Genomic DNA, 24,430 nt, shown 5'->3' with positions numbered 1-24,430 from the left:
CAAATGCAACATAGTGCTCGTTAAAATTACCTAACTTCCACAAAACTGCCACCATGAAAACTTCATCATTTTCAGTTCTTAAAATATCAATTATTTCAAACACTTGTACATTTTGCAGCTCAGTAACAGTAACATAAGTACCTATTCTGAATTCACTACCTTTGAAATGCATGCATTTTGAACAACGTATAACTTGATCTTCATTGATGGGATTTGGAAGAGGTAGACAACTGTAATAATCTTTCTCTTTAAGGTCGCATATTGAAAATGTACCACTTATTGAACAACTGAAAAACTTATGCTTGAATAAATCATGGCTGAATTGTAGCGAAGACTTAATGCAAAGAGTATAGCATATGTTTTGGCGAGATGATATGATGTGGGCGTACTCCTTAAATACTTTATGTTTCGCTTCGTTTCGAAAGTTCATCATACTTGCAACGGGTCCTGATGTGCGTATCACATGTCCGTAATGGGAAACGAAATGGTGCTTCGGTTTCAAATGTTCGTGAAACAATTCTAGGTACAAACTATGGTGCTGATAACACAAACGATTAAGTTGCACAATCTCATCTTCAGTGAACGATTTACATAATATCTTATCCGATAGACTGACTAAAACTGTACAATATTTCCAAACTGGATCATCTTTCGGTACAAACGATCCAATAATCAGCGGGAAATAATGTACTAAGGCCTTCATTTCGCTCGCTGTTGCTCTTAATACAACAGATTTTCGTTTTTGAGCAGATAAGAATACTTCATTCACATCGGGCATTCTTTTCAGCGAGGAATCTAAAGCTGTCTTACTAAATATGCTTTTTTGTGCATTGAAAGCACTTAGTGTAATATACTGTTTATCATAAATGCAGGGATTTAGTACAGCTGTAAGCCCTGTTACGCACAGACCACCACTATAGAAATCATGCATTGGATCGACACATAGATTTAAAACCGCATGAAACGATGGTAATTCGTTGAAGATGGATTGCATTCTAATGCCCGTTTCTGAAGGTCGATTAACAGCTAAGTCAGCGTTGTAGGTACTCAATGTTCGACGATACTCAGGAAGTTCTTCAATATCTACCCTGCATTCATCTCGCGAACGATGACAAAACCTACAGTAATAGTTAGCATTAAAAGACAAAAACTGGAGCATCTGGTGAATACCTAAGTTGTCGCCTTGCACTAAAACTAATACAAATCTAACAATTTTCTCTTTCGCATCAATGAGGAATGGTATACCGCGCTCCTCAATTTCCTTGAATTTATGTACCTACGATGGGTGAAAACAGCTTGTTAATACCCATTTCTCCAATATCGGTCTTTTTGATCATAGCTGCCACAAGGATGTTTGCAAGTTTAGATTTGTGTTGATCTGGAATAGTTATGATGCTGTAGTATACTCCGCAAATTGAGTGTCTCTTATTATGAGCACTTAAATTGTCATTTATCTCAAACTCATCACTGTATAATGCGACAGGTAAAATTATTTGGTTCGCATACTTCTGTTTAATTTGTGTCCACAGCTGAGCACTCACAAAACTATTTATTTGATCATTGTTTTCTAACATTTGAGTATGTGCTATGGTTTCCCTCAAAACATTCTCATCATTAAAGTAGGCTGTGAGTTGGAACTCTATATCGTTCATAATAGTGCAGTTGACTTTCTCTTGTATGATGGAATCGTCATTAGCTAGCTCGATTTTACCAGTTTCTAAGGAAATAATCGTTGGGAATTTAAAAATGTTCAAACGTTCAAGATAGTTTAAAAACTTATAGTCGGAATCTATAAAATCAAATGGATTTTCTAATCTTCTGAGATAACCTGAGAGCTCAAATTCCACTTCCGGATGGGAAGATAACGAAGGTAGAAGAATTTTGATTTTATCTACTATTTTTGAATTCATGTGGCCAACTGCATGTTGAATATTGACTACATCACGACGAGACAGGTTCCATTCATTATGAAGACTTAACGTAAACTCGATTGCGTCGCGCTTTATCTCCTCTAAATTTTGTGTATATGGTGACTCACGGTATGGTAAAACAGGATTTGTAACCGTAGCTACAACGGGTTCGATTATCTGACGTTCGGTGTGTAACGGTTCTTTCTCTATATTAACCATGATATTCGTTTCAGATTGATCACCACCAATTCTCGCGGAACATTACTAAAGGACCTATCTAACATTGAGAGGCTCTCTTTGTTTACTTTCTCTTTCATTAATAACTGAGTCACATTAACTTCTTCTGTAGCGTTTTTAGTATGAAACGCTAGTCAAGGAAATTGACTTTCGATCTATAGTGAAAAACTTCCCAAAATCTTTAGTATACCACTGTTATAATCGAAAGAGAACGAGAGAGGAGAGAATCTCTCATTTGTACATAGGTCCTTTAGTAATGTTACGCGAGAATTGAATCCGACATGTGGGCAAGTACGTGACGCTTGAAGGTGTAAAAATTTGCAGCCTTTTGGTAACAATCTGGGAAAGTGCAGACGTAGCGGAATTCTCTCGGTGTTCGATGATCCTTTGTTAGATGTTCGAGGTATCCAGTGGTAGTTGGGAACTCCAGGGAACAATCCGGAATCATGCAGACAAACATGATTAGTCGGCAGACAGATACCGCTTAAGTTTGATAATAGATCCGTATTCCTCTGGAACAGGTAGTTTGTACATGTACGAACTCACGAAATTCCATACATGGCGAGAAATACGTGAATGCTCCAAGCCAAAAACAGTACTAAATTTGATTAGTACATCAATGGCCCTCACTGCTGAATCTAGACGATACACTATATTCTGATAGTGAACTTCAAAAACACCTGTCAGTGTTTTGAAGCTTTCGCCTCTGAAGACTAGCTTTGGCGACGGCTTAAGGCCTAGCTTGCAAACAGTCTCGTTGTATTCGTTTACTTTCTGGATGGCCTCTGCGTCCGACGCTGCAAAAAAGATCACATCTTCTTGCGCGGATAGTATTGTCGGCTTGAACGTTTTCGTGACTTTTGTTGGCAGCAGAATGTTATTCAGTAGAATAAGAATGGCACAAACCTTGGAATCTGAAAAAAAAAGAGATTATCTATAGATTGCAAGCCAGATTACAATAGATATAAGATTTTTTACTTTGGTCCAACTCTGATGAAGCAAGTTGCTCAACGATGTCACTGGAAAATGTATCCTTGTATGGGCGCTTGACAAACCGAATCAGTTTTTCAAGACATAAGTCCCATGTTCTTGATCCATTTTTATCACCTCTAGCCAGCAGATCAAAATCCTTATCAACCTGTTGAAGGATAAATACGAAATAAAAAATTAGTACGCAGCTAAATGTTGTTCACCGGATGTAAATACTATGAAATGGTTTTTTAACCAAATTTTAATCATATTTAGACAAACAAACAGCCTTCACAACGATCGCCTTTCAAAGTTAACGTTTTCACACTACTACCTGCCGTTTGCTTAACAAGACACACAGCTTTTATCACAGACAAACAGATATAACACCTGGATTAGTTTCATCGTACATCATCTACAATTCTAGCATTTATTAGTGTGTCCCGAGGTCGCTCGTGGTGCTCGTAATACTTTTGTTCGAGTTTGCGATTGCGCACTACCGCCACCTAGTTTCTGTAAAGCGAAAGCAAGTATTTTATGCATTGGGCGTTTATGTTCGCGTACTATGTTTTAAATTGATAATTGTTCCAACTGTTATGTCTGTCTGTCTGCTTTTATTATTGGGCGATTAACTATCAAAATGTTCCATTCGTGATCTAAATGTTATGTTTGCTTGTCTGTGATTCAAATATGTATCATACCACGTTATTTATTGTGGCTGACGTCGGTAGTCAGATATTTTACTCCCGCTGTAACGTAAAGCAACAATGTTAAAACAAATATCGGAAGTAGTGAGTACCATCAACCATCAGATAAGGACCCACTCACAAATTACATAACGCTGAAGGGGGTGGGTGTCTTGAAGATGTTACAGCCCATACAAAATTTGAAAAATTATCATATAAAATACGTTGCGAGGAGGTGGGTGGGGGTAAAGAAAGGCTATTTTTGGCGTTATGACATTTGTGAATGACCCTTAAACTGTATACCTAGTACACTTATTTCAAAAATGTGTTTAACGTAAAGAAACAGCACCGAAAGTCGACGATCGCAATGCTTGAAGGGGGAGGGGGTAGGCCCAAGTGTTACGACTCATACAAAATTTTGAAAAAAAATTATCATAAAAGTGTTACAGAGGGGGAAGGGGGTCAGAATTTTCCAGATTACCGTAACGTAATATATGGATGCTACCTTACTTCCAACAATATGATTGATAAATAATAACAACAGCAGAAAGGGAAGTTTTTGAATACCGACAACATTTTAGTGCTGGAACCACAATAAAAATATATAATACTCACCAGCTGAAACCCAAATTCATTAGAATAATGCCGGAAGCGTTTTAGCACCTCTTCAACAGCGTTTGATTTCATCAGCAGTGGTTTTCTAGCTGGGAAAGAATCCTTCCATTTGTTCAAAGTTGTCTCCCACGGTTGCGAATTATGTTCCAGCCAGTATTCAGCCTCTTTCACAGTCGGGTCATCCACAGGTTGTTTTCCAGCTTGCTTTTGGGTTTCGGTTTGATGCTTCTCCTCAATTCGCTTACGTTTTGCAGCCTTTTGCTTCCGGTTAGATATGCGGTTATAGATCTTTCCGCCGGGATTCCTCTTCGCTCCACCTCTTATGACCAAATATGTATCCTACAAAAAGTGATATTGGCATCAACCAATGTGCAACTTTTAGATATCCTAAAACTTAAGTACCTGCGTTTCGTCCTTGAAGACAGTGGTGATCGATTCGGCATATTCGCGCAGTACATACTCTGTTGCTTTGATGCCAGATGCACAATGGTATTCTGCAATAATGTCCACCAGTTCACGTTGACTTTCACTTGATAGTGGTCCAGAGGCGGCCCGTTCTATTAGCTGCCGGCCAACGATTGTCTGCTCTAGTAGTTGAACCAAAACATCCGAAGTAAAATTACGATTCTCCTTTCCTGTCGATGCGGGCGAAAAAAAACGCACACCAGCCGCAGCCGCTCTCGATGTGCCAGGTAAGGAACTGGGCAAATCATCCGATGTTGTTGTTTTCCTATGGAGTGTTGGTACTGGGACTGCTGCTGAAGTGGCTGAATCGACCTTGGAATCGATCGACGGATCTGGGATCTTTGGGCTTGGTTCAGTCTCACGACACACTTCAGTATCGGCTGTGATTTGCTCGGTAGACTTCTGCTCGCTCGCTGCGGATGAATCCCTTGGCTCAACCGTATTTGTTTCGGTCTCTTCTGAGTTGTCACAGGCCAACCAATCTTCTACTATTTCGACGTCTTCAAACCCAATAATGCCAAATCCCTGTGAAGAAAAAAAAACAATAAGAACCAATGAATTGAAAAATGGACACAGTTACTTACAGATTCCTGGCGCCACTCGACAATTCGCCGGAAAATTTCGTCGATGTTCCAAGCAATGTTTTCGCTGGCTATTGTTCCGGCAACCGTCAATACGTCTTCCAGTTCGTCTCTTGGAATTCGCGATAGGCGATCAGAATCTATGTTTGCGCCTTATGGCCGGTACGCTGATCATAAGTACTGTGCAAAAGGATAGGACAAGAAACAGTCAAGGAATGATTCCGCCACCGAAATTACTTGAGCTGTACGCTGCTGAAAAGTAGAGCTGATTTCATAACATAGGTAACGCCTGCTGTACAAATCAAATGGAGCTGTCACTTTTCCGTACGGAAAAATGTGCCGCTCAATTATTCCGCAAGTAAAAATGACATTTCGCTCATATTGGATCGGCTGTCAAAATTACTTTGGTAAAAAGGAGAAATTTTACTTGAGCGCTTTACGTTTCAGGTGCATACTACGCATTACAGAACATACATAAACGTTGAAGTTTCATGTTAAACAATGTTTATTTTCAATTTATAGGCAATTACCTTCAAATGTATCCAAAATTTCAACAGGCAGCTGTAATTCGTGCAGCACGATATCGCGGAAACTTTTTTCGGTAGCCATCTTCGTTTTCACTGTGTGGTTCGAGATGCGAACGAGTTCAAAGTCTGCACATACTATGAATGTGACTCAAATGACATGTATGCATTACGCAAATTAAAGGTATTTAATAAAAATGTGATAAATATATGGTACAAATAAAATTAATGAAAGCGCAAAATTAAGCAACGTATGTGCAAATGCACCTGTTTTTAAGGGGATGGCTTTCTTGAGTGTGTATGTATAGCAAGAATTTATAGAATTCTTCAGGTGATAAGACTTGAGAACAGGAATGAATGATTTTAAAATGGATATCGAGTTATGGAGGGAAACTTTCTTCTCACGTGACATCGACTAATGGAGATATCGAGATAAAGAAATATCGACTTATGGAGAGCACGATGTATGAAAATTTGAAGGGACCGAAAAATCCATCGAGTTATAGAGTATATCGAGTTATAGAATATCGAGTTGTGGAGAGTCGACTGTAGATAAATTGCTCTTTTAGGAACCTGTTACATCTACGTTTACATTTATGCGCTGCTCAATCCTCTATCGATTCACACCGACAGACAGTGTTGACCAGACTCATTTTCCCGAAATTCGAATTGTGAAGCCATGAACTGTTATAACTGTGTGTTGTATTCCTGAGATGGAGGGGGAGGTGGTTGGGCTTGAGTGTTGCACATGGGATCCGACAGTTTCGATCTCGGTGGGCCGCAATTCAAGTTTCGGTGAAATGATTCGCACTCACTCACTCACTCATTTCATTTAACGGAAACTTGAATTGTGGCTCTCTGGGATCAAAATTGATTGATTTTGTGTGCAGTACTCAAGCTTAACCATCTGCTTATCTATCTTAGGAGGATAGAGCATGGTTGTAGTAATTCGTGGCTTCGTAGTTCGGAAAATGTTATTTTCGGGGAAATGAGTCTAAACAACACTGCCGACAGACTTGTTGAAATCTTTCTGGAAACGTTTTTGCAACGCTGCGAACATCTCTTGTCAGTGAGACTATTGTCGGCATCCTCATTCTCTTCGGCAACTTTCCCATAAGCGCTGCAGGCGAATCTGTTCGGCAGCTCCAAATCAGTCGCATTTTGAGGCGTGTGCATTTGATTCGATGACATCTCTGGCGAAATTGTTTGTTTCGTCTCGAAAATCTCGTAGGCGGGAAGCTGACAGAACAACGAATCATCTGAATGTTTTCATTGGTGTGTTTCGATATAAAAATACTGTGTATTTGGCGTTTGAAATTTGGTTGCCGATAATAGTCGCATGGTGCCGAAGCCGTAATTCTCCCTACACTGAAATGAATTTTATTGTAGAAACTACTGAATACATGGTAAAATTAAGAACTGCACCAACGATTTTCAACCGACTACATTAATCTGTTAACTCTACCATAACATAGTCAACAAGAAAGTATATTCTGTTTATTTAACCAGAGTTGTAGTATTTATGACTAGAAACATTCTAGATTTGACAAGTTTGGCATTGTACTTTTCACCATACTGTGTTGTACGGTGGGTGTCACGGATTGAAATACAATGCTTTGTAGTCAAGGCTACTATGCACATAGTCACATCACAGAGACAACACGATGTCACTAGTGAACGTCAAAATGCATTAGCACACAAAGCAACGCTAGCGAAAAGTGGCAATTTTTGATATCGACACTAGCGCCAAAGTGTAAAAAGTGGCAAATTTGTAGCGTTCTCAATCTGACGACAGCGCCGCGTAACAGGAGCATAACGACATACTTTGTAATGACCAGTACAATGCTTTACACATGTCGCCTAGAAAAGACGGGAGTCGGTTATCTTTTTCTTTCTAACCATCTTTGGTGCGTAGTATTCAATCAGAAGGTTCTTGGTTCGAGTTTCGCTGAGTTGTTTTTTTTTTAACTTTTATTTTGTCGATCATAAACGGATGCGCAACTCAGGATTTTAGGCATTTGAATCATGATTTCGAGCAATCAACAATACAATAAAGTGACCAGACGTCCCGGATTATCCGGGACAGAACAATTTATAACTTGACAGTACAGTGCCAATACTTTTTATTTCAATTGACTTAGTATAATGTGACCAGATGTGTCCCGGAAAAAATCCGGGACGCTTGTCAGATCTCATCCCCAAAGAAGCGTTGTGTAAATTTGATGTGCCTTTTACATTTATATTGAATCTTAGACATGTACTATATACTAAGTCAATTGAAATAAAAAGTATTGACACTGTACTGTCAAGTTATAAATTGTTCTGTTCCGGATAATCCGGGACGTCTGGTCACTTTAACTTAGTATATATTACATGTCTAAGATTCAATATGAATGTAAATTGCACATCAAATATAGGTAGCGCTTCATTGGGGATGAGATCTGACAAGCGTCCCGGATTTTTTCCGGGACACATCTGGTCACATTACAATACAAACATAACGCGTATGACGGCAATCTGACTCATGATATCATGAGTCCAAATCATGTTGTATTTTTATAAGATGAAAACACACTGAAATCATGATATCATAAGTCATAATCTTGTTTTTGTATTCTGATTTCTACCCGTGTAGTAGCACAAATATGACCTGTGGGTCGTAGTGTCATTTATTGAATGTTCAACAGTGGCATCGTGGAAATGACGAACTTCAAGCAGCACAGTCGTTTAATTGACATTGGACATAAGTCATAGAAATTTCAATATCATGACAGACTAATATTGTGGTATTCACGATCATGCGAGTAAAAATGGAACACTGCATGTAAAATAAAGCGAGTTTACAAGTGGTGCGCTTTCTCACTTACCTACGGAGAAATGTAAGAACTTGTGTATTCAAGAGAAGAAGGAGAATAAATCACAATGGATTCTAGCTGGGCATGTTAAATAGGAGAAAATTTAACAGGCCTTGGTATTCAAAATCATATTCAGACGTGTTGTGATGAGAACTTCAAATCTTTTAATTGCGTGGCTTTCCTCAGAGGGTAGAGTCTGCAGCTATAATGCAAAGTCATATTGAAGGTGTCTGGATTCGATTCCCGGTCGGTCCAGGATCTTTTCGTAATGGAAATTTCCTTGACTTCCCTGGGCATAGAGTATCATCGCACTTGCCACACGGTATGCGAAAATGGCAACTTTGGCAAAGAAAACTCTCAGATACTAACTGTGGAAGTACTCATTGAACACTAAGCTGAGAAGCAAGCTCTGTTCTCATGGTAATGTAATGCCAACAAGAAAAAAATGTGGTGGTTTCCTTTGAAAAGTAATTAGTTAGTTCATTCAGTGAAACGGTGGGTTCACTTGAGATTTATATGATTTAAACCCGTGGCTGAAAGCCTCACTAATAAATAAAAAAAAAACATCGTAATTGCTCAGGGATTAAATGAATGAGGTTTGGGATGAGCTCATCATTGTCCATGTGCACAAATCGAGACCTCAAAATTTAAGACTCAATAACCACGCCAGTCACGTCTTACTCTATTCAGGGAAAGGAAGGAATGGTAGCTAGACAACCATTGTTACACTAGAAATCGAAGAATCTTCTGCATCTCCACAAATGTCATTAGTAAGGATCTGGGAGTCACCTTGATTGGTGATGAGATGAAGGTGAGACCTTTGATGCTAGTGAAAATGTTTTTTTCACTTAATCATTTATTCAGCAGGCTCAAACGCTCTGAGGCGTTACGGCGCCGGATTTTATTGATTTAATTTACAAAATCATATTTGTTTCTTATAGAACTAAGTTAGTTTTGGGGAATCGTTAAACTCGTGGGTTGAGGAATACAATCATTTTTGAAAGAGATGGTTATTGCTGCTGGTCAACGCAGAATGGACATGACGACAACCTGTAAAGATACACTCAAATGGGGTTCAAGGAAAACAAGGTGTACATTCAAAAACAAGAAGGGGTAAACGAGGTGGACAAGCGGAACAAAAAACATGTTATCAAACAAAAACGTCGATTCGCTTCAAAAATTTATTAACAAGTAACATGTAGTCAAAGTCCAGACTACCCAATACATCTCTAATGTCTTCCTTGTCTAGTTTTCCTCGGGCCCTGAGGGATGTATATAGGTTTGATCTGGCCATTCCGTATTCGGGACAGTACCAGACAACATGTCTTGGTAACCTGCTCCACAACCACATCGATTACTACCTACGAGTCCTATACGATAGGGATGGAAGCCTAACGAGCCGATACATTATCTTGATAAAGTCGCGACTCATGTTCATCCCATGAAACAACGACTTCTTTGAATGAAAACAATTGAAAACATCAAACTTTATCTTCGTAACATAGATAGCCTGTTTGAAAAAATATCCATTCGCTAGAAGGGCTCCTGGCTGACAACTGTTCAAAGGCATGATTTCGGATTTTGGCCCCCGGGCACAATTTTTCAAAAGCATGTTTTCGAAATTTTATTTTTCTATTAATCCGCAGGCGTTTGACACGAGATTTGTTACTGTCTCTGATCGATTATTCACTACGAGGTAGACATTTTCATTTCCTAATCTAGTTTTAAAATAAATGGCATAATTTTGCGTTCTACTGGCTGTAATCATTGTAATAACTATCGTCATCGTCTACGAATGAAACTTGGGAGTTTTGTACGACGATTCCATCCCCAGACGATGGATCTATTTCTTCAATTTCTTCGATCATCTGTTGCCTTTGCTTTGATTGCTTCACCGTGTACGGTTTCTGCACCTCTCGTAGCGGTTTATAATAAGGATAATTAGAAGGTGCCGCGGCATATTGATTATCAACCGTGCTAGTACAATTCTGCACCGAAATCGTGTTGTCATCAGATACAACGGTGCATTTGTGTACCGGAACTCCCCAGTCATTCTCGGTATCGTTGGAGATTTCCAAATCTTGATCCAAATAAGCCATATTTGTTTCATCCATCCTTGGATCATAAGGGGATGGTGCGCCCCATGCAGGGTCAACCAGTTCATGTCCATAGCAGCCATAGCCGCAGTCTCCATAGTTCATGGGACATGTTCCGGTAATGTAGCATGGTGGTTCATGATAATAAAATGGTCTCAATACTGGTCCTCGACGATACAAGGGACCTTGATCGAAAGCATCATCGTAGCATCCACGACACTGGTTAGGAAGTTGCCCGTGAAGGCCCTCCATTCCACGGCCGTAGTGGTCGTAACATCCATCACAGACCACTTGCATATTGGCTGGCTTCCCACAAACAACGAAAGGCCACTGTTCGATATATATGCATGTTGGCTTTTCCGGTTGCGGTACGTAAGCTATTTTATGTTTGCAGTTACCTTGACTATCACAGCGTTTTCGACGCTGTACATGTACTATATCTGAGGTGCACTGAGAACCGCAGGTTTTGAACTTTTTGTGTTTGCACTTGTAGCCTTTCGTAGACATATGACATGACTTTGGCTGAACAGCTGTACAGCATTTCGGTTCGCCATCTCGCATTGACTCGTCTAAACTTTCTGTAATGTTGGCATACACGTGGATATTATTCACGTTTGTGTTGTTCACATTCACGGGTACATTAATTAAATTAGTATTGTTCACTACATTCGTGAGACGAATGACGGTCGTCACATTGGTAGGCACTTGATATTCGTAATCTTCCTCATCTGTTTGCACTATCACTTTCCGGTCTAGAGACTTAAGCATCGGCTTGGAGTTTGGCAGAAGATTGGACTCGACCGGTTTCACGGTCACTACACTTTGCAACGCAGGAATTATCTGAATGGAAGGTTCTATTATATCGACCGGTATATCGTTCGATAAGTCTGGTTCGTTTTGTTGCAAACCACTGGTTTCTGTTTCAATCGGTAGAACTGTGGAATACAGTTGGGGACAAATTATTTGTCGTTTTTGTTTCAGGGATCTGACTTCTTCCACGCACTCCCGATACGTTTCGTACTGTGTATCGTTGCAGACTCGCACGTCCTCAAGATTTTCACATGGACTCGGTGCTGTAAATGCGCAAGCCACAAGCAGGGTGCAAACAAACAGCCCACCTAGTTCCTTCATCTGAAAATGTTACAATAAGATAAAGCAAGGGTGATTGGTTTATTATCAGTTTAAGTTCAATGAATGTGATGTCAATGGTTTCCGATGGCGAAAAGTGACCTTTATGATAACGCTAAGTAGACAGTAAACCATTTGGGTAACTGAGGTTTGTTTAGATAAGCTCTGATAGTGGTGACGCATATTCTAGGCGCCATGTGTTCCATCACCATTCGGGCGATGAAGATAAAGATATTTTTATAACCCAAATAGTATTAGGTATCGGCAAAAGAGCTACGTTAGGTCAGCTAAGAAATGATAAACAAATTATGTCACGCCAAATTTAGATATTCAACACTTTCCAATTATCATTATCATTGCAATTAATAATTAAAAGTTTTGGGGTGTTTGTGTTGAAATACAGCCTGGTAAAATTACTTCACAGCTATCTATATGCCTTTTCAATGCACTGGACAGCAAATTCATTTCATCAGCATCATACTGGATTCAGATTGGATCTCTTAATTGTTCTTAATTTGTTGTTATTGAAAACTTTAATACCAACCACCATTCGTGAAGTAACCCTTATGAAATCCTTACATTTTAATAGCCTTCTTCTTCTTCTTCTGTCGAGTGTGGGATCACTGCGTCCATTTTTTAGAACTATTGTGATATACCCTTTTGCATTTACAAAGACCCTCAGTGGCGAGAACGCCACCGCCTGATAGCCTGATAGCCCTACTTGTTTTTGTCCCTTCTAGTTATTGTTGTTTTTGTTGTTTGAGACGGACTTTAACCCGAAGGTCATTCGTCCCTTCTCCCTTCTACAGTGGGGATTTGCTCGTTGGAGCTGGAATGACTCGATGGTTGGATGTTCGCTGGTTGGAAAATATTCCAACTAAAAAGCACTCGTATGTCAAGAGTAGATGTCAAACTGCCTTTGACGTCTGAGCACCATCGCATTGAAGTCTCCATATATGCATGTATATGTGCGAATCGTGACAATTTGCTCTCCAGCTGCGTAAGTCTGGAGCATTTTCACCAGCTGTCAGTCGTTCCAACTAACGAGTCGGATTCGTTAGATGGAAACCAGTCGTATTCCAACCAGCGAATCCCCGCTGTAGTAACCCTTAAACTTTTGATTTGGTTTTAACCGACTCAAGATAGCTTAGTAGCTGTGTGGTTGAGTCGACAACACTGCTGGTAACGGCTCGTGACGCGCTCTACCTCGCTTGCATATCATTGACGAGTTACCTTCGCCTTACTTGCACACACGTTCAAACAAGGCCATGCACAGCCTCTTTCAGTGTTCGGCATAGAACGAAGTAAGACCCCATCATACGAAGTACAGCGCGTTGGGTGATTCCTTAAGCCTTGATTACACAGTGCGCGCAATGCCCGAACGTTCGCTCAAAAAATTCGTTCAATATTCGCGCGAACTGTTCGAAGTTCTGTATGAACGAACTGTTCGCCCATATATTACACGGTTCGAACAAACAAGTCTGTGGTTCCGTATCTGATGGTCGTAGCAACCAATGTGTGGTTTACTTATTGATCGTCAAAATGTCACTGCTGATGTTGCTGTTATCAAAGTATATTATTATAAACGATTTCCTTCAACTAAACTTTCTTTATTTTCAGATATGAATTGAAAATATTTCTCAAGAATATATAAGTCATCTTTCCAGGAGTATTTTCGAGGAATTCTCCCATCATAAGATGAATACAAATCCTTCCAAAGATCCATGCAAGAATGTACTGGATTGTTTTTAGGAATCACCCAAGAGAAATTTCAAGGATAAGACTTTATCGGAAACTCAAGAACTTCACGATTCATAGAAATTCCTTGAGGACATCGTCAATGTTGCAACATATCCATTACCGTATACAGATTGCTTACTCAATTTTATCAGCGTTTCCAGGTTTTACTGGGGAATTTACATATTTATGACAATCTTTCAGGAATTCAGGAATCGTTTCTTCAGAAATTACTCATTAAACATTTTTCGTATATTTTTTAATTTTTCTAGCTTTTACTTTAAGATTTTGTTCTACGATTATTTTAATATCTCTATCAGGCTTCTGTTCAAAAATGTAATTTGTATTTGGAATAGAGAATCAATATTGCTGATATAGATTTTTTTTATGAAATTATGAAGAAAACTTCCTTGAAGCACTTCTTCATAAGTTTGAAAAAGTATTTGTTCTGATTCAATTCTCTATAAATTTTTCAATATATATTTCCCGAAAAAAACTACAATTTTTTTCCTGGAAACCTATGGGGAATTCTTCGTTTCATTAGTACTTCCAGGAATTCTTTCACCACTTTCTCATCAAATAATTCTATACAATCTTTTTTAAACAGTTTCTCGAGATTCCTCAAGCAATGTTTCCTGGTACATATAAGATGAAGTTTTCAAATCCTAATAATTATTAGATGTTTTTTTGTTTTAAATTCCTAGTTGAATAAATCAGAGTTGGAGAAAGTATTCACTAGAAGTCTTTTAGGAAGGACTCATAATAAATTTCTGGAGTTATCCTTCTAGATTTTGTTTGAGAAAAAACAAGGAAAAAATCTGTTAGAACTCCTGAAACTCGTAGATGAATACTATAAGAAATTAAAAGAAAATGTCCTTGTGGGATTCGTGGTGAATTACCTGAGAATTACCAGCAATCATCAAGATTGTTTTTATATTTTATTTTTCTTGATTGTTTTTAATTTTGAGTTAATTACTAATGAAATCTGAGAAAAACATGCTGAATGGCTTCTTGCAGTAATACCGGAAAAAAATCCATTGGAAATTTTGAGAAATTTCCTTAAAAATCTTTTCATTAAAAATCTGCTTAAGAAGGAATATTAAAAAGTATGTTTGAAGGAAGCCAGTAATTACTTACTGGAAACTTTCATATTTTTATGTAAACGAATTATACAATCAACTACTAGAACAGTTTATAATTATCAAGCAAATCCCCAAATAATTTCATATCTGAACAATTTGAAACTATTTCAGACATTGCTTTAGATTTTCTTCCAGAATTATTTCCAGAAATTTCCTAATGGTCTCCTCTACAAATACCTTCAAATTTTCATTAGGGTACTTCAACAAAAATTAAAACGACAAAATTCTTTCAGAGATTGTTTATACATTTTTTTTAATGGGCGCACTGATACCTGAAATTTATTTTAGAGGGAACTGGTTGTTGTCATATTCAAAAAATTCATACGCAATGATACGACGGATCAAGTTTCATGATTATTTATTCAAATGTACTAAAGGATCAAGAGTGGTCCTCTTACAATAGTTAGATTTAGCCGGAATACTCCGCAACCGGTTTCTATAAGGTGTGACCATTTTCAAACCGTCTTATACTGAAATAAAACGATAGCTCAAAATTCATGATATTTTAAACAGATTTAAATAGACGCCATGTCAAATAGCACACAACATTTTTTATATCAGGATACCCGGAATTGTTTTCGAAACAGCCAAATTATTTAATTTTGATTATAAAATCAATTGGTATCATTCCATGAATCATAATTCATAAATTTTACTTAAAGTAAAAAGATATTTTAACTCTACTTTTTTTCAAAAACTCAACCGCAATTGCAGTTTCGGGATTGAGTCAGCTAGGGCTCAAAGAAAACCTTCTGGGATTCCTCCAGGAATGCCTTCAAGGATTTCTTTATGATTTTTTTTTTAATTGCTCAGAGCTTTCTGCAGAGATGTGTCAAACGATTACTCCACAAATTTCTTCAGAGATTTATTCATGGATATAACCAGGGATTCCTCCCAAACTATCATCAGGAATTTCTACAACAATTTCTCTAGCGATTCTTCTGAAAAAAAAAACTTTCGATCGCAACCGTATTTCAATATCAGTTTCGATTCGTTTACTCCAGAGATGACTGCATGGATTCCTTCAGCAATTTAACGAAATTTCAACAGGAATATTTCCAAAGATTCCTCATTATAAATTTCTCCAGAGATTACTTCACAAAAATCTCTACATAGGATCCTCCAAAAAATGTTCAAAGGATATTTTAGGAATCCCTCCAGAGAATCCTGCAATTGACTTCTTCAATGAAAACTTACAGGGATTTGCTATTTGTTCTGGAAAAAATTCCCTAGGAAAAATGCAGGTACAGGTATGTTCCGTTTTTATCAACACGATAGGTAATTTTAAGTTGACAAAAACGGAACCGTGACAAAAGCGGAATAATTTTCTTAGACAAAATATTTTACAAATTTTGCAATAAAATTGCAGTTTTGTGATGATAATAGATAATTTCAGAATATAAATGCAAAGTATTGATGTTTAGGAGCTGTGAATAGCATTAAAATTGTTCAGTCAAATAATTTCGTTAATAAATTTGATTGCAGACTCCATTCAATCAATACGATTATGCGATAAATCGTTAATAGTTTAAGTTAAGGGATTTTAGCAGAAAAATATAGACACAGCATTCTTCAGCAAAACATCTACAGTAATTCTTCCATAAATTTGTCCAAGGTTACTGCAGGCAATTTCCCCAGGGATTTCTACAAAGATGAGTCTAGATATGTCTCCAAGGACTTCTTCAGCAATTCATCCAGGCAATGCTTCCGAGATTTTCCGAGATTCAGAAATTTCTCCAGAGATTACTCCAGAAAACCCTTTTTATGGTTTCTCCACAAGTTGTTCTAAGGGTTTTTCTTTCTAGAGTTTCTCAAGAGATTTTCCCTGGTATTCCTCCAAAAACTCCGGCAAGGATTTTTCCAGAGATTTAACCAAATATTCTCAAAGAATTTCCTCTAGGAATTCCTCCATGAAATACTACAGGGATTTCTTAATATTTTTGCTACAGGTTCCTATTGGGTCTACTCCTGGAATTTTTCCAAGTATTTCTGTAGGAATTTATCTACGGATTTCTCCAATCTATATGGAAGTAGTTTCTGAAAAAATGCTTGAAGGAAACCCTGGAAAAAATTTTGGGATTATGTCCGAAGAAATTCCTGGAGGAATTCACGTTGGAATTTCTAGAGGAATTCTCGGAAAGATCCACAATGTGGTATAATCTTTGAATACATACGATGTGGTAGGTTCTTTGAATATATACGATTAGGTATAGTTTGATAAAAAATAATTAAACAAGAAAATTGTGCTTATTCTATGTACCGGGTAAGGGAAGTCGAGTTGACTGAGGTGACGAAAGTCGACTTGCTTCCATTTAAAATCAGCTTATCTCGACTCGCAGAACAAGCCTGAATGAAAAAGCAGCATGACACATCAAAAACGCAAGAGGTTGATTAATATGTTGGTAAAATAAGGTCCATGAAATTAAAAAAAAATTCGCTAACTGCTTATAGATTGTAGGTAAAATGGTTGATTTTTGAATTCTTCAATCCCTTTGTGTTTTAGTGGCAAACTGCTAATCTCGAAGATAATCGGATCAAATGTTATACCTTATTTCCATACTATTGAGATACAACTACTTGTTCTCTCCATGAAATATTGGCACAACCAAACGCCATATGCTCTCTGTTGAAATTTAACATTTTCGACCAAACGTTATTCGACTAAATGTCGTTCGACCAAATGTCATAGATTCAAAATTACATTTTTGTTTCGTACATCTTCAAGGGCACATTTCTCCGCTTACATCATGTGTCATTCAGTAATAACGAGAATTGCATCCACGATAATTTTCTTTATTTTTAAGAGTGTGGTGTTTCTATAACTAATATTTAATAACACCTACCCCTATTTTATTTTACGAAATTTTAATTAGAATACCCTCCTACGCGTGGTGACTGTTGTACCCTAAGTTGTACCTTACCATTCAAGAAATTTAGAGTTCTAGAAAGTGGAATACTTTTGTTGTAGTCTACTTCATAATCCAAGGGGTAATAATTCATCAATTACCTACAAACAGTTTGTAGAAAAATTGTTAGATATAGATATAGGGCCTTGATGATTAGTATTATTTATATTATATGAGTATTATTTATGGGTATTGCACTGAACAGCTCGAAGATTTATTTTTTTAAAACTCATTTAGTTCCTTACAAATAAGTTATCAAAATTCTCTTGTATTGTTTCGATTGTAAAAAAATTAGCAACACTTGACAAGTGCGACTAATAAAAAATATCAAAATTACAAGTATTTCAGTACCAATTATTGCGGAAACTCTTTCTGAAATTCTTTACCACTAGAGTTTTCCTCAAGTATTCTATTCCACCAAACACTTAAAAAACTTTTTTAAACCTAATGCATTAAAGAAGTCGTGAGAATATCTCCAAAGATTTCTTCATTAATTACTCCAGAGATTCCAGTATTTTCTAAAGCGGTTCCGATAGAACAAACATTTCTTTGCTTTCAGGAATTTCTCTAGAGACACCAACAGGGATTCCTTCTACGATTTTTCTATAGATTCTTCCAGAGGCTCCTCCGGAGATTCTTCCAGGATACTTTCTACAGGGCTTGTTTCAAAGTTTTTTACAGGTGTTTCTCGAGAAAGTTGTCAAATTTTCCAACGAATGTTTCAGAGATTTCCAGCATAGTCTATACAGTCAAAAAATTCTTCTGGAATTCCTCCGAAGATACCTTCACAGATGCCACCGAAGATTCCGTCAAGAATTTTCTCAGGTAATCAGAGATACCTACAGATTTTTTTGCAGAGACTCCTGTAGGGATTCAAATCAAAAAATTTCTGCAAAGATTCCTTTTGAGAATTTTTTAAACATGTTTCTTCAGGATTTTATTCAGGGATTATTCAACAAAACTCTCTTCATGGGTTCCACCAAAAGTAGTTCCAGATTTTTTTTCAGGAATTCCTAAAGAGATTTCCTCGGGTATACTTTTAAAGGCTCCAGTTTTTTTTTTCAGTGCTTCTTTCAGATATTAGACCAGAGATTCTCACAGAAGTTCCACTAAGGATTTGTTTTGGAGATTCCTCCATGAAATCCAACAGGGATTTTCGCATATTTTTTCTAGAAGTTCCTCTAGACGGGAATTGCCTCAAGAGTCCATCCAGGTATTTTTAAAGAAATTATCCAGATTTGTCTCCAAAAAATCTTTAAAAAATATCAAATATATGGGAGAAATCCCTAGATAAATTCTTGAGGTTATTTCTGATGCAATAAATGGAGGAATTCATGGGGAAACCTCCGGAGGAATTTCTAGAGGAATTCTTGGAGGAATCCTCGGAAAAATGGATATTCAGAACAATTCTCTCGAAAGATTTCTGGGTGAATCCCTAAAGGATTAGGTACATCGATAATCCTTGGAGTAATTCTTCTGTGACAATTCATGAAGAAAAATATTGAGAAATTCGTTAGGTGATTACTTGCATAATCGTTGGAGAAATCCTGGCTTAAATTTCTGGAACAATGTTTGGAACAATCCCTGCATGAATTCATGAAGAAATCTACGGAATTATTCATGGAGTAATTTCGAGAGTACTACCTAAGAACCTCCCTGCTACCTAAGAACCTCCCTGCAAGTATCTTTTATAATCCTAAGAAGCTGTAGGAATTGCTGGAGGAATTCGTGGTGGCAACTTTGCAAAAATCTCTACAGAGATTTTTCAAGAGGAATCTTTCGAGTAATTTCCAGAAAAAAAAAACTAGAGAAATCTGAAAAATCCTTGGGATAATCTATGGGGGAATCTCTGTACCAGCTGCTGAAGAAATTCTTGGATGAATCTCAATAAAAATATTGTCGGAGCAATCTATAGCGGAATAACTGGATTAATTCCTGCAGGAGCTCCTCCTCTCTAGAGAACCTTTGGAATAATTCTTGGTGAAATCCTGGAGGAACTACTAATAGAATTCCTGGAGGAGTTGTTTAACGTACTCCTGGAGCCACATCTGAGCCGGTCTGAATAAATCGGGCTGCAAATGAAAGTTCTTCTTGGAGGAATATCTGCAAAATTCCCTGGAAAAACCGCTGTATGTCTGTCGAGATTATCTAGGAGGAATTTCTGGCAGAATCCCTGGAGAAATCTTCGAAACAAATCCTGGAGAAATCTTTGAAGTCTGCTTTCCGACACCAATGTTATTATTTATCAATCTATGGCGAAAGAATAATTCCCACTAAACAACTTTCTATGGTTGCTATGCAACACAAGTTCGACGAACCAACATGATTGAATGTACGAATATGTTTCTAAAAGATGTTCGCTAGTAGTTCGTGCTCATATTACACAGTTCGCGCGAACATTCGTGCAATTTGCACAAATGTTCGTGCATTGCACGCACCGTGTAATCACAGCTTTAGTTTCATAGACCTGAAAATTGTACAGTATCCAACTGGTAATTCACGCTGATTTTGATTCTGATCATGTCCTTGTTACATTTTAAGTTTCCTATGAATGGTTTGTCAATCCTATTGCATAGTCCCACTTTTAATTATCATATAGCTGACTGGTTTGCTTGCATACATATATACATAAATACAACGACAGGATGTGGATGGCGAAACACTTCGATAAGGTTTTTTTCATCGAAGCAATCCGAGCAGTAAGCGACTCTCCAATCATGGATATAGGAGTGCTGACAGAAGCGTTGGCGAAGGCGTATAACGCAACTATGCCGAGAAAATTAGAGTCAAGGAATCAACGACATCCTGCATCCTGGGTTCACCGTAGAGTTGCGTAAGCTCGTGGTATAGACACAACATCGGTGAAGTTGCCCTTAGCTGAAAAGCAGGCAGTTGGTACGTAACGCCATAAACAAAAAGAAGAACAATATCTTTACAATAGCTCTCTTTAAACATGACATACAGATTTCGCAAAGAATTTCAAGAACTCACAGCTGAAATAATTTTGTAATAAATCAACTGATAAATATTTTACTAAACTGCTTTATTAGATATCATTTTGTTGGAATTTTATTTATGTAATATCGATCCAAGTATGTTTCAAATAAAACTTAAATTCGCCCCGAAAGTCGTTGCGTATCGTATAGTATCAGGATGTCGTGAGGGCAGATATTTAATATATTTGAAAAAAAAAACTCCACAACAGCACCTTTTGTAATTTGAAACATTCAAAAATTCTAAATACCTTTCCCATTTTGGAAGATTTAAATGAAGAACTATAAAAGTCATCATAAATATCAGCTTTCTCGCTGTGTGTTTTAGAAAATTTGCTTGGAAAATTCTCAGCTAATTTTGAAAAATATCTTTGACGTTTTTTTTTCAAGTAAGTACATTCAAAGTAAATAACAATCAAGCAAAACCATTAAATCAAGCTCTATTAAAACACATAAACAAGGGCTAGCAAAGGTTCCAGGAGATCAATAGGGTCCTAAAGCCCTGCCCCAATTTCAGTTCCAAACGCTTAAGTTTAGGACAGAAACACATATTTTTTCAATTTTTAAATGTTTTTAGTTAGTTCAAGTCCAAACAACATTTTTGTACGGCTTTTGGTATTTAGTCACACCCCTTGGTTTTAACTCAAGTTTTGGGAGTATTTTGGTATCTGTCCGTGTGTCTTCCGAAATGTCAGAAAGGAACAACCCCAGTGTTAAAACTTAAAGCCCTGTGACATATTTGTCGACTTAGTGAACGTCAAACATGATCAAAAGTGTCAAGGTTCATATTTGAACCCATTTTTAAAATTGAAGTTTAAATATGATACAGCCGTTAGTTGAGCGGGAAAAAAGGCTAAAGTAGTTGCAAGAACATGCTTTTTCATGTTAATAAATAAAAACAAGATAATATTAAAAATTTAATCCTATTTTTTTTATGAAAACCCTATTCATACTTACTCCACTACACTGAGAACAGCGTTGCGGTTGAAAATACTATATCAGAGGGTTAAATTAAATACACAACGCCACTTGATTTGTGCAGACTAAATTCGCATTTATTTAGAATATTTTGTGCATTTAATTTTACCATGACACCAATTGTATAGTAAAAATTTCTATATCATAGTTAAAAACATGCAGCAGACCAGAATCGAACCGAGGATCTGGCGATTGCCAAGCGCGTACGCTAGCCGCTCGGCTATCGACGCGGTTGGATTGAGAGGGAACAAAACGCAAATAAAAAGCGTTCATGATAGCTCAATCGTGGTTGGAATAGTAAATTTAAAAACACGTTCATGGTTCTCATTACTGCAACGCTTGTTTCAGTGTAGAGTTTGTTTCCTTTGACTGATACACGTATTTCGACATTAACGGCAGCCTTGAGCAATGTATACTAGACTCAACTTCTTCTATACCAGAAACAACATCGAATGTAAATGATGTGATATTGAATAAGCTATGCATTTCATGAACGATCGCCTTACATACCGAAAAACTAAACGGCATGATAGTTTTGGATAGACGGCGTGACCATTTTTGAGTAATCGTCGGCAACGACGTGAAGTAAAAACGGCGGCGGCAGTGGCGTGGCGCGGCGGCGCACACCTTTACTTCTATTGGCTAACTGTAAACTGAATTAGAAAAAAAGAAGCATCCTTAACACATATTTGAAGTTCCTAACTCACGCGTAGGAGAATCGTCATAGCTGATTGATCGATTGTCTGCCAAATTCTGCGAAAACTATGAATAGGAACCGATGTCACATTAGTGTCAAATTGGACTATATAACAGATAAGCATAAAAAAACGTCAAATGTCAGATAACGCGGTACCGGGAATATTTGCATTAGATTGGATTTGGCGTTTTGTGAAATTGCCAAGATAACAGCTTGGTTGTTGGTTTACGGTATGCATTTGATTGGTGAGATATGACACACATATTCGCAATGAAACGCATCCAAAAAAAATCGATTCAGTTGGATGCGACCAATTTAATCATGTTCTGTTCACTGGAGAAACAGAATTGTTAATTCATGGAAAACATTCATTCAAGCACATGATGAAAGGGTAATTTTGACCCGATTGTTTTATACAATTTGATTCAAGCACTGGACTTACTCCAAAATCAAATAAAATGTTGTAACAAATGTCTTAAATTGTTTCAAAGGCTTGATGCTAACGATTGCACGATATTCAGTAAGTTTAATTTGATGAATATAGGAACGATGGAATTACATTGTCTTTTCGATGAAAAATCGTAGTTTCAATCTATCACTTCCGCACAAAACCTCACACTTTACATCACATTCCAAAGCTTGTTCCATATATGACGAACACACTTCCTGAATTACTCATCGATAAGCCCGGTTGATTTCGGTAACCTTCAATATACTATTACCTTAAACTCCGTTAGGTGGACAGTGGCTGTCGTGTCGATTCGGCAGGGAAATTCCTACTGGCGTGACTCGGAACTCGGCCAGTTTGAGTCGATTTTTCGTGCTAGCCAAACTTTATCATTTGTTATCGTGATTAGAAATTTTTCGCCCCTGTATGAGTAGGCATAGGCAGTTAGCGAACTTTGACGCTGTTATCTTTTGATATTTCTGCATCAAGCAATACCCGAATACATGAGATAAGCATATGACGCGCCGTTTTCTGATCGAAGAATAAATTCATTTTTATTTTTAGGAACTGCAACCCTGCACATCTATTCTAGAGCTGATCGCTTATGCTTGGGTTATCGTATTGTATTTGTACCGAAAAACTGAAAAACATTAATCAGGTTGACCCTTCTGTTGAATTAATTTAACCCATTTACGCCCAACTTATATCAGAGTTGTAATTCAGCTCGTTATTTGCTATTCGTATTTGTATTCCTATAAACTAAACTTTATTTTCAAAAAAAAAACAGCTATGATGGGTATTCAAAACACTTTCGAAAGTGTAGTGTCTATATATCGTTATTTCATACGAATATTTTCGAGATTTATTAGATATATTTTCAAGCTAGTCGACCCAATACATTGTAAGAAAGTTGAAAAAAAAACTTAAGGTGAAACAGTTTGGAATCAACTTCTAAGATTGCACTAAAACTTCAAAGACACAAATCTTGCGAAGAAAGCATCCAACAACAGTCTACTTTTTATTTTGGCTTTGTGCACTAGCAGAAAGCTTAAAATAAGAAGATCAGAAACGTTTGCCAACTATTTCTCCAGTACAGTGCCTTTAAAGACGTGAGTAGGGGCACAAGTCGGCCATTGTGGCGGTCATCTTTGGATTCCGAGATGTTTTACCTTAATGTGACGGGTTGTCCATGTCACGCGTAATTAATGGACGTTCCATGATAAGCAAAACAAAGCTTCAATTCATTTTTCTGCTGTATAAGGCAATCCATGTTTTTTGTTTGTTTAGCGGAATTTGGGGCAAGTGTGCCACCTTAAGCAAATTGTTCTTTAGCTTTGCCTAAAGTTTATAAAATCCACCAATTTAGCCTCATGATATTAGTTTCACATCTTTTCATAACCACTGTGCCATTTAAAAAGTAAATAACTTCAAAAAGTATTAGTTTTGAAGCTTCTCAAATATCA

At 37.4% G+C, this 24,430-nt stretch overlaps 2 protein-coding genes across 3 annotated transcripts; both read right to left on the bottom strand.

The window, feature by feature from the left end:
* Positions 1-2,401: 2,401 nt before the first annotated feature.
* LOC110678110 lies at positions 2,402-6,072 on the bottom strand. The gene is made up of 6 exons (XM_021850714.1): positions 5,994-6,072; positions 5,467-5,615; positions 4,820-5,407; positions 4,418-4,756; positions 3,126-3,285; positions 2,402-3,061 (listed from the first exon to the last, which is right to left on the bottom strand). The coding sequence occupies exons 1-6, from the start codon at positions 6,070-6,072 to the stop codon at positions 2,610-2,612; spliced, it is 1,767 nt and encodes a 588-aa protein (XP_021706406.1). The 3' UTR covers positions 2,402-2,609.
* A 4,368-nt stretch (positions 6,073-10,440) lies between these two features.
* LOC5564350 lies at positions 10,441-23,395 on the bottom strand. 2 transcript variants are annotated; one of them, XM_021850037.1, is made up of 3 exons: positions 23,242-23,355; positions 22,333-22,475; positions 10,441-12,069 (listed from the first exon to the last, which is right to left on the bottom strand). In XM_021850037.1, exons 2-3 carry the CDS (start codon positions 22,348-22,350, stop codon positions 10,594-10,596), a joined length of 1,494 nt encoding a protein of 497 aa, XP_021705729.1. In that variant the 5' UTR covers positions 22,351-22,475; positions 23,242-23,355; the 3' UTR covers positions 10,441-10,593. The 2 variants fall into 2 exon arrangements, with proteins under 2 accessions (XP_021705729.1, XP_001648701.2); XM_001648651.2 differs by lacking the exon at positions 22,333-22,475 and having other exon boundaries at positions 23,242-23,395.
* Positions 23,396-24,430: the final 1,035 nt, after the last annotated feature.

The sequence above is a fragment of the Aedes aegypti genome, chromosome 3 (genome assembly GCF_002204515.2).
Source record: "Aedes aegypti strain LVP_AGWG chromosome 3, AaegL5.0 Primary Assembly, whole genome shotgun sequence".
NCBI classification, from domain to species: domain Eukaryota; kingdom Metazoa; phylum Arthropoda; class Insecta; order Diptera; family Culicidae; genus Aedes; species Aedes aegypti.
The sequence above is the reverse complement of the archived record's forward strand: the minus strand, read 5'-3'. Positions and strand labels throughout refer to the sequence as shown.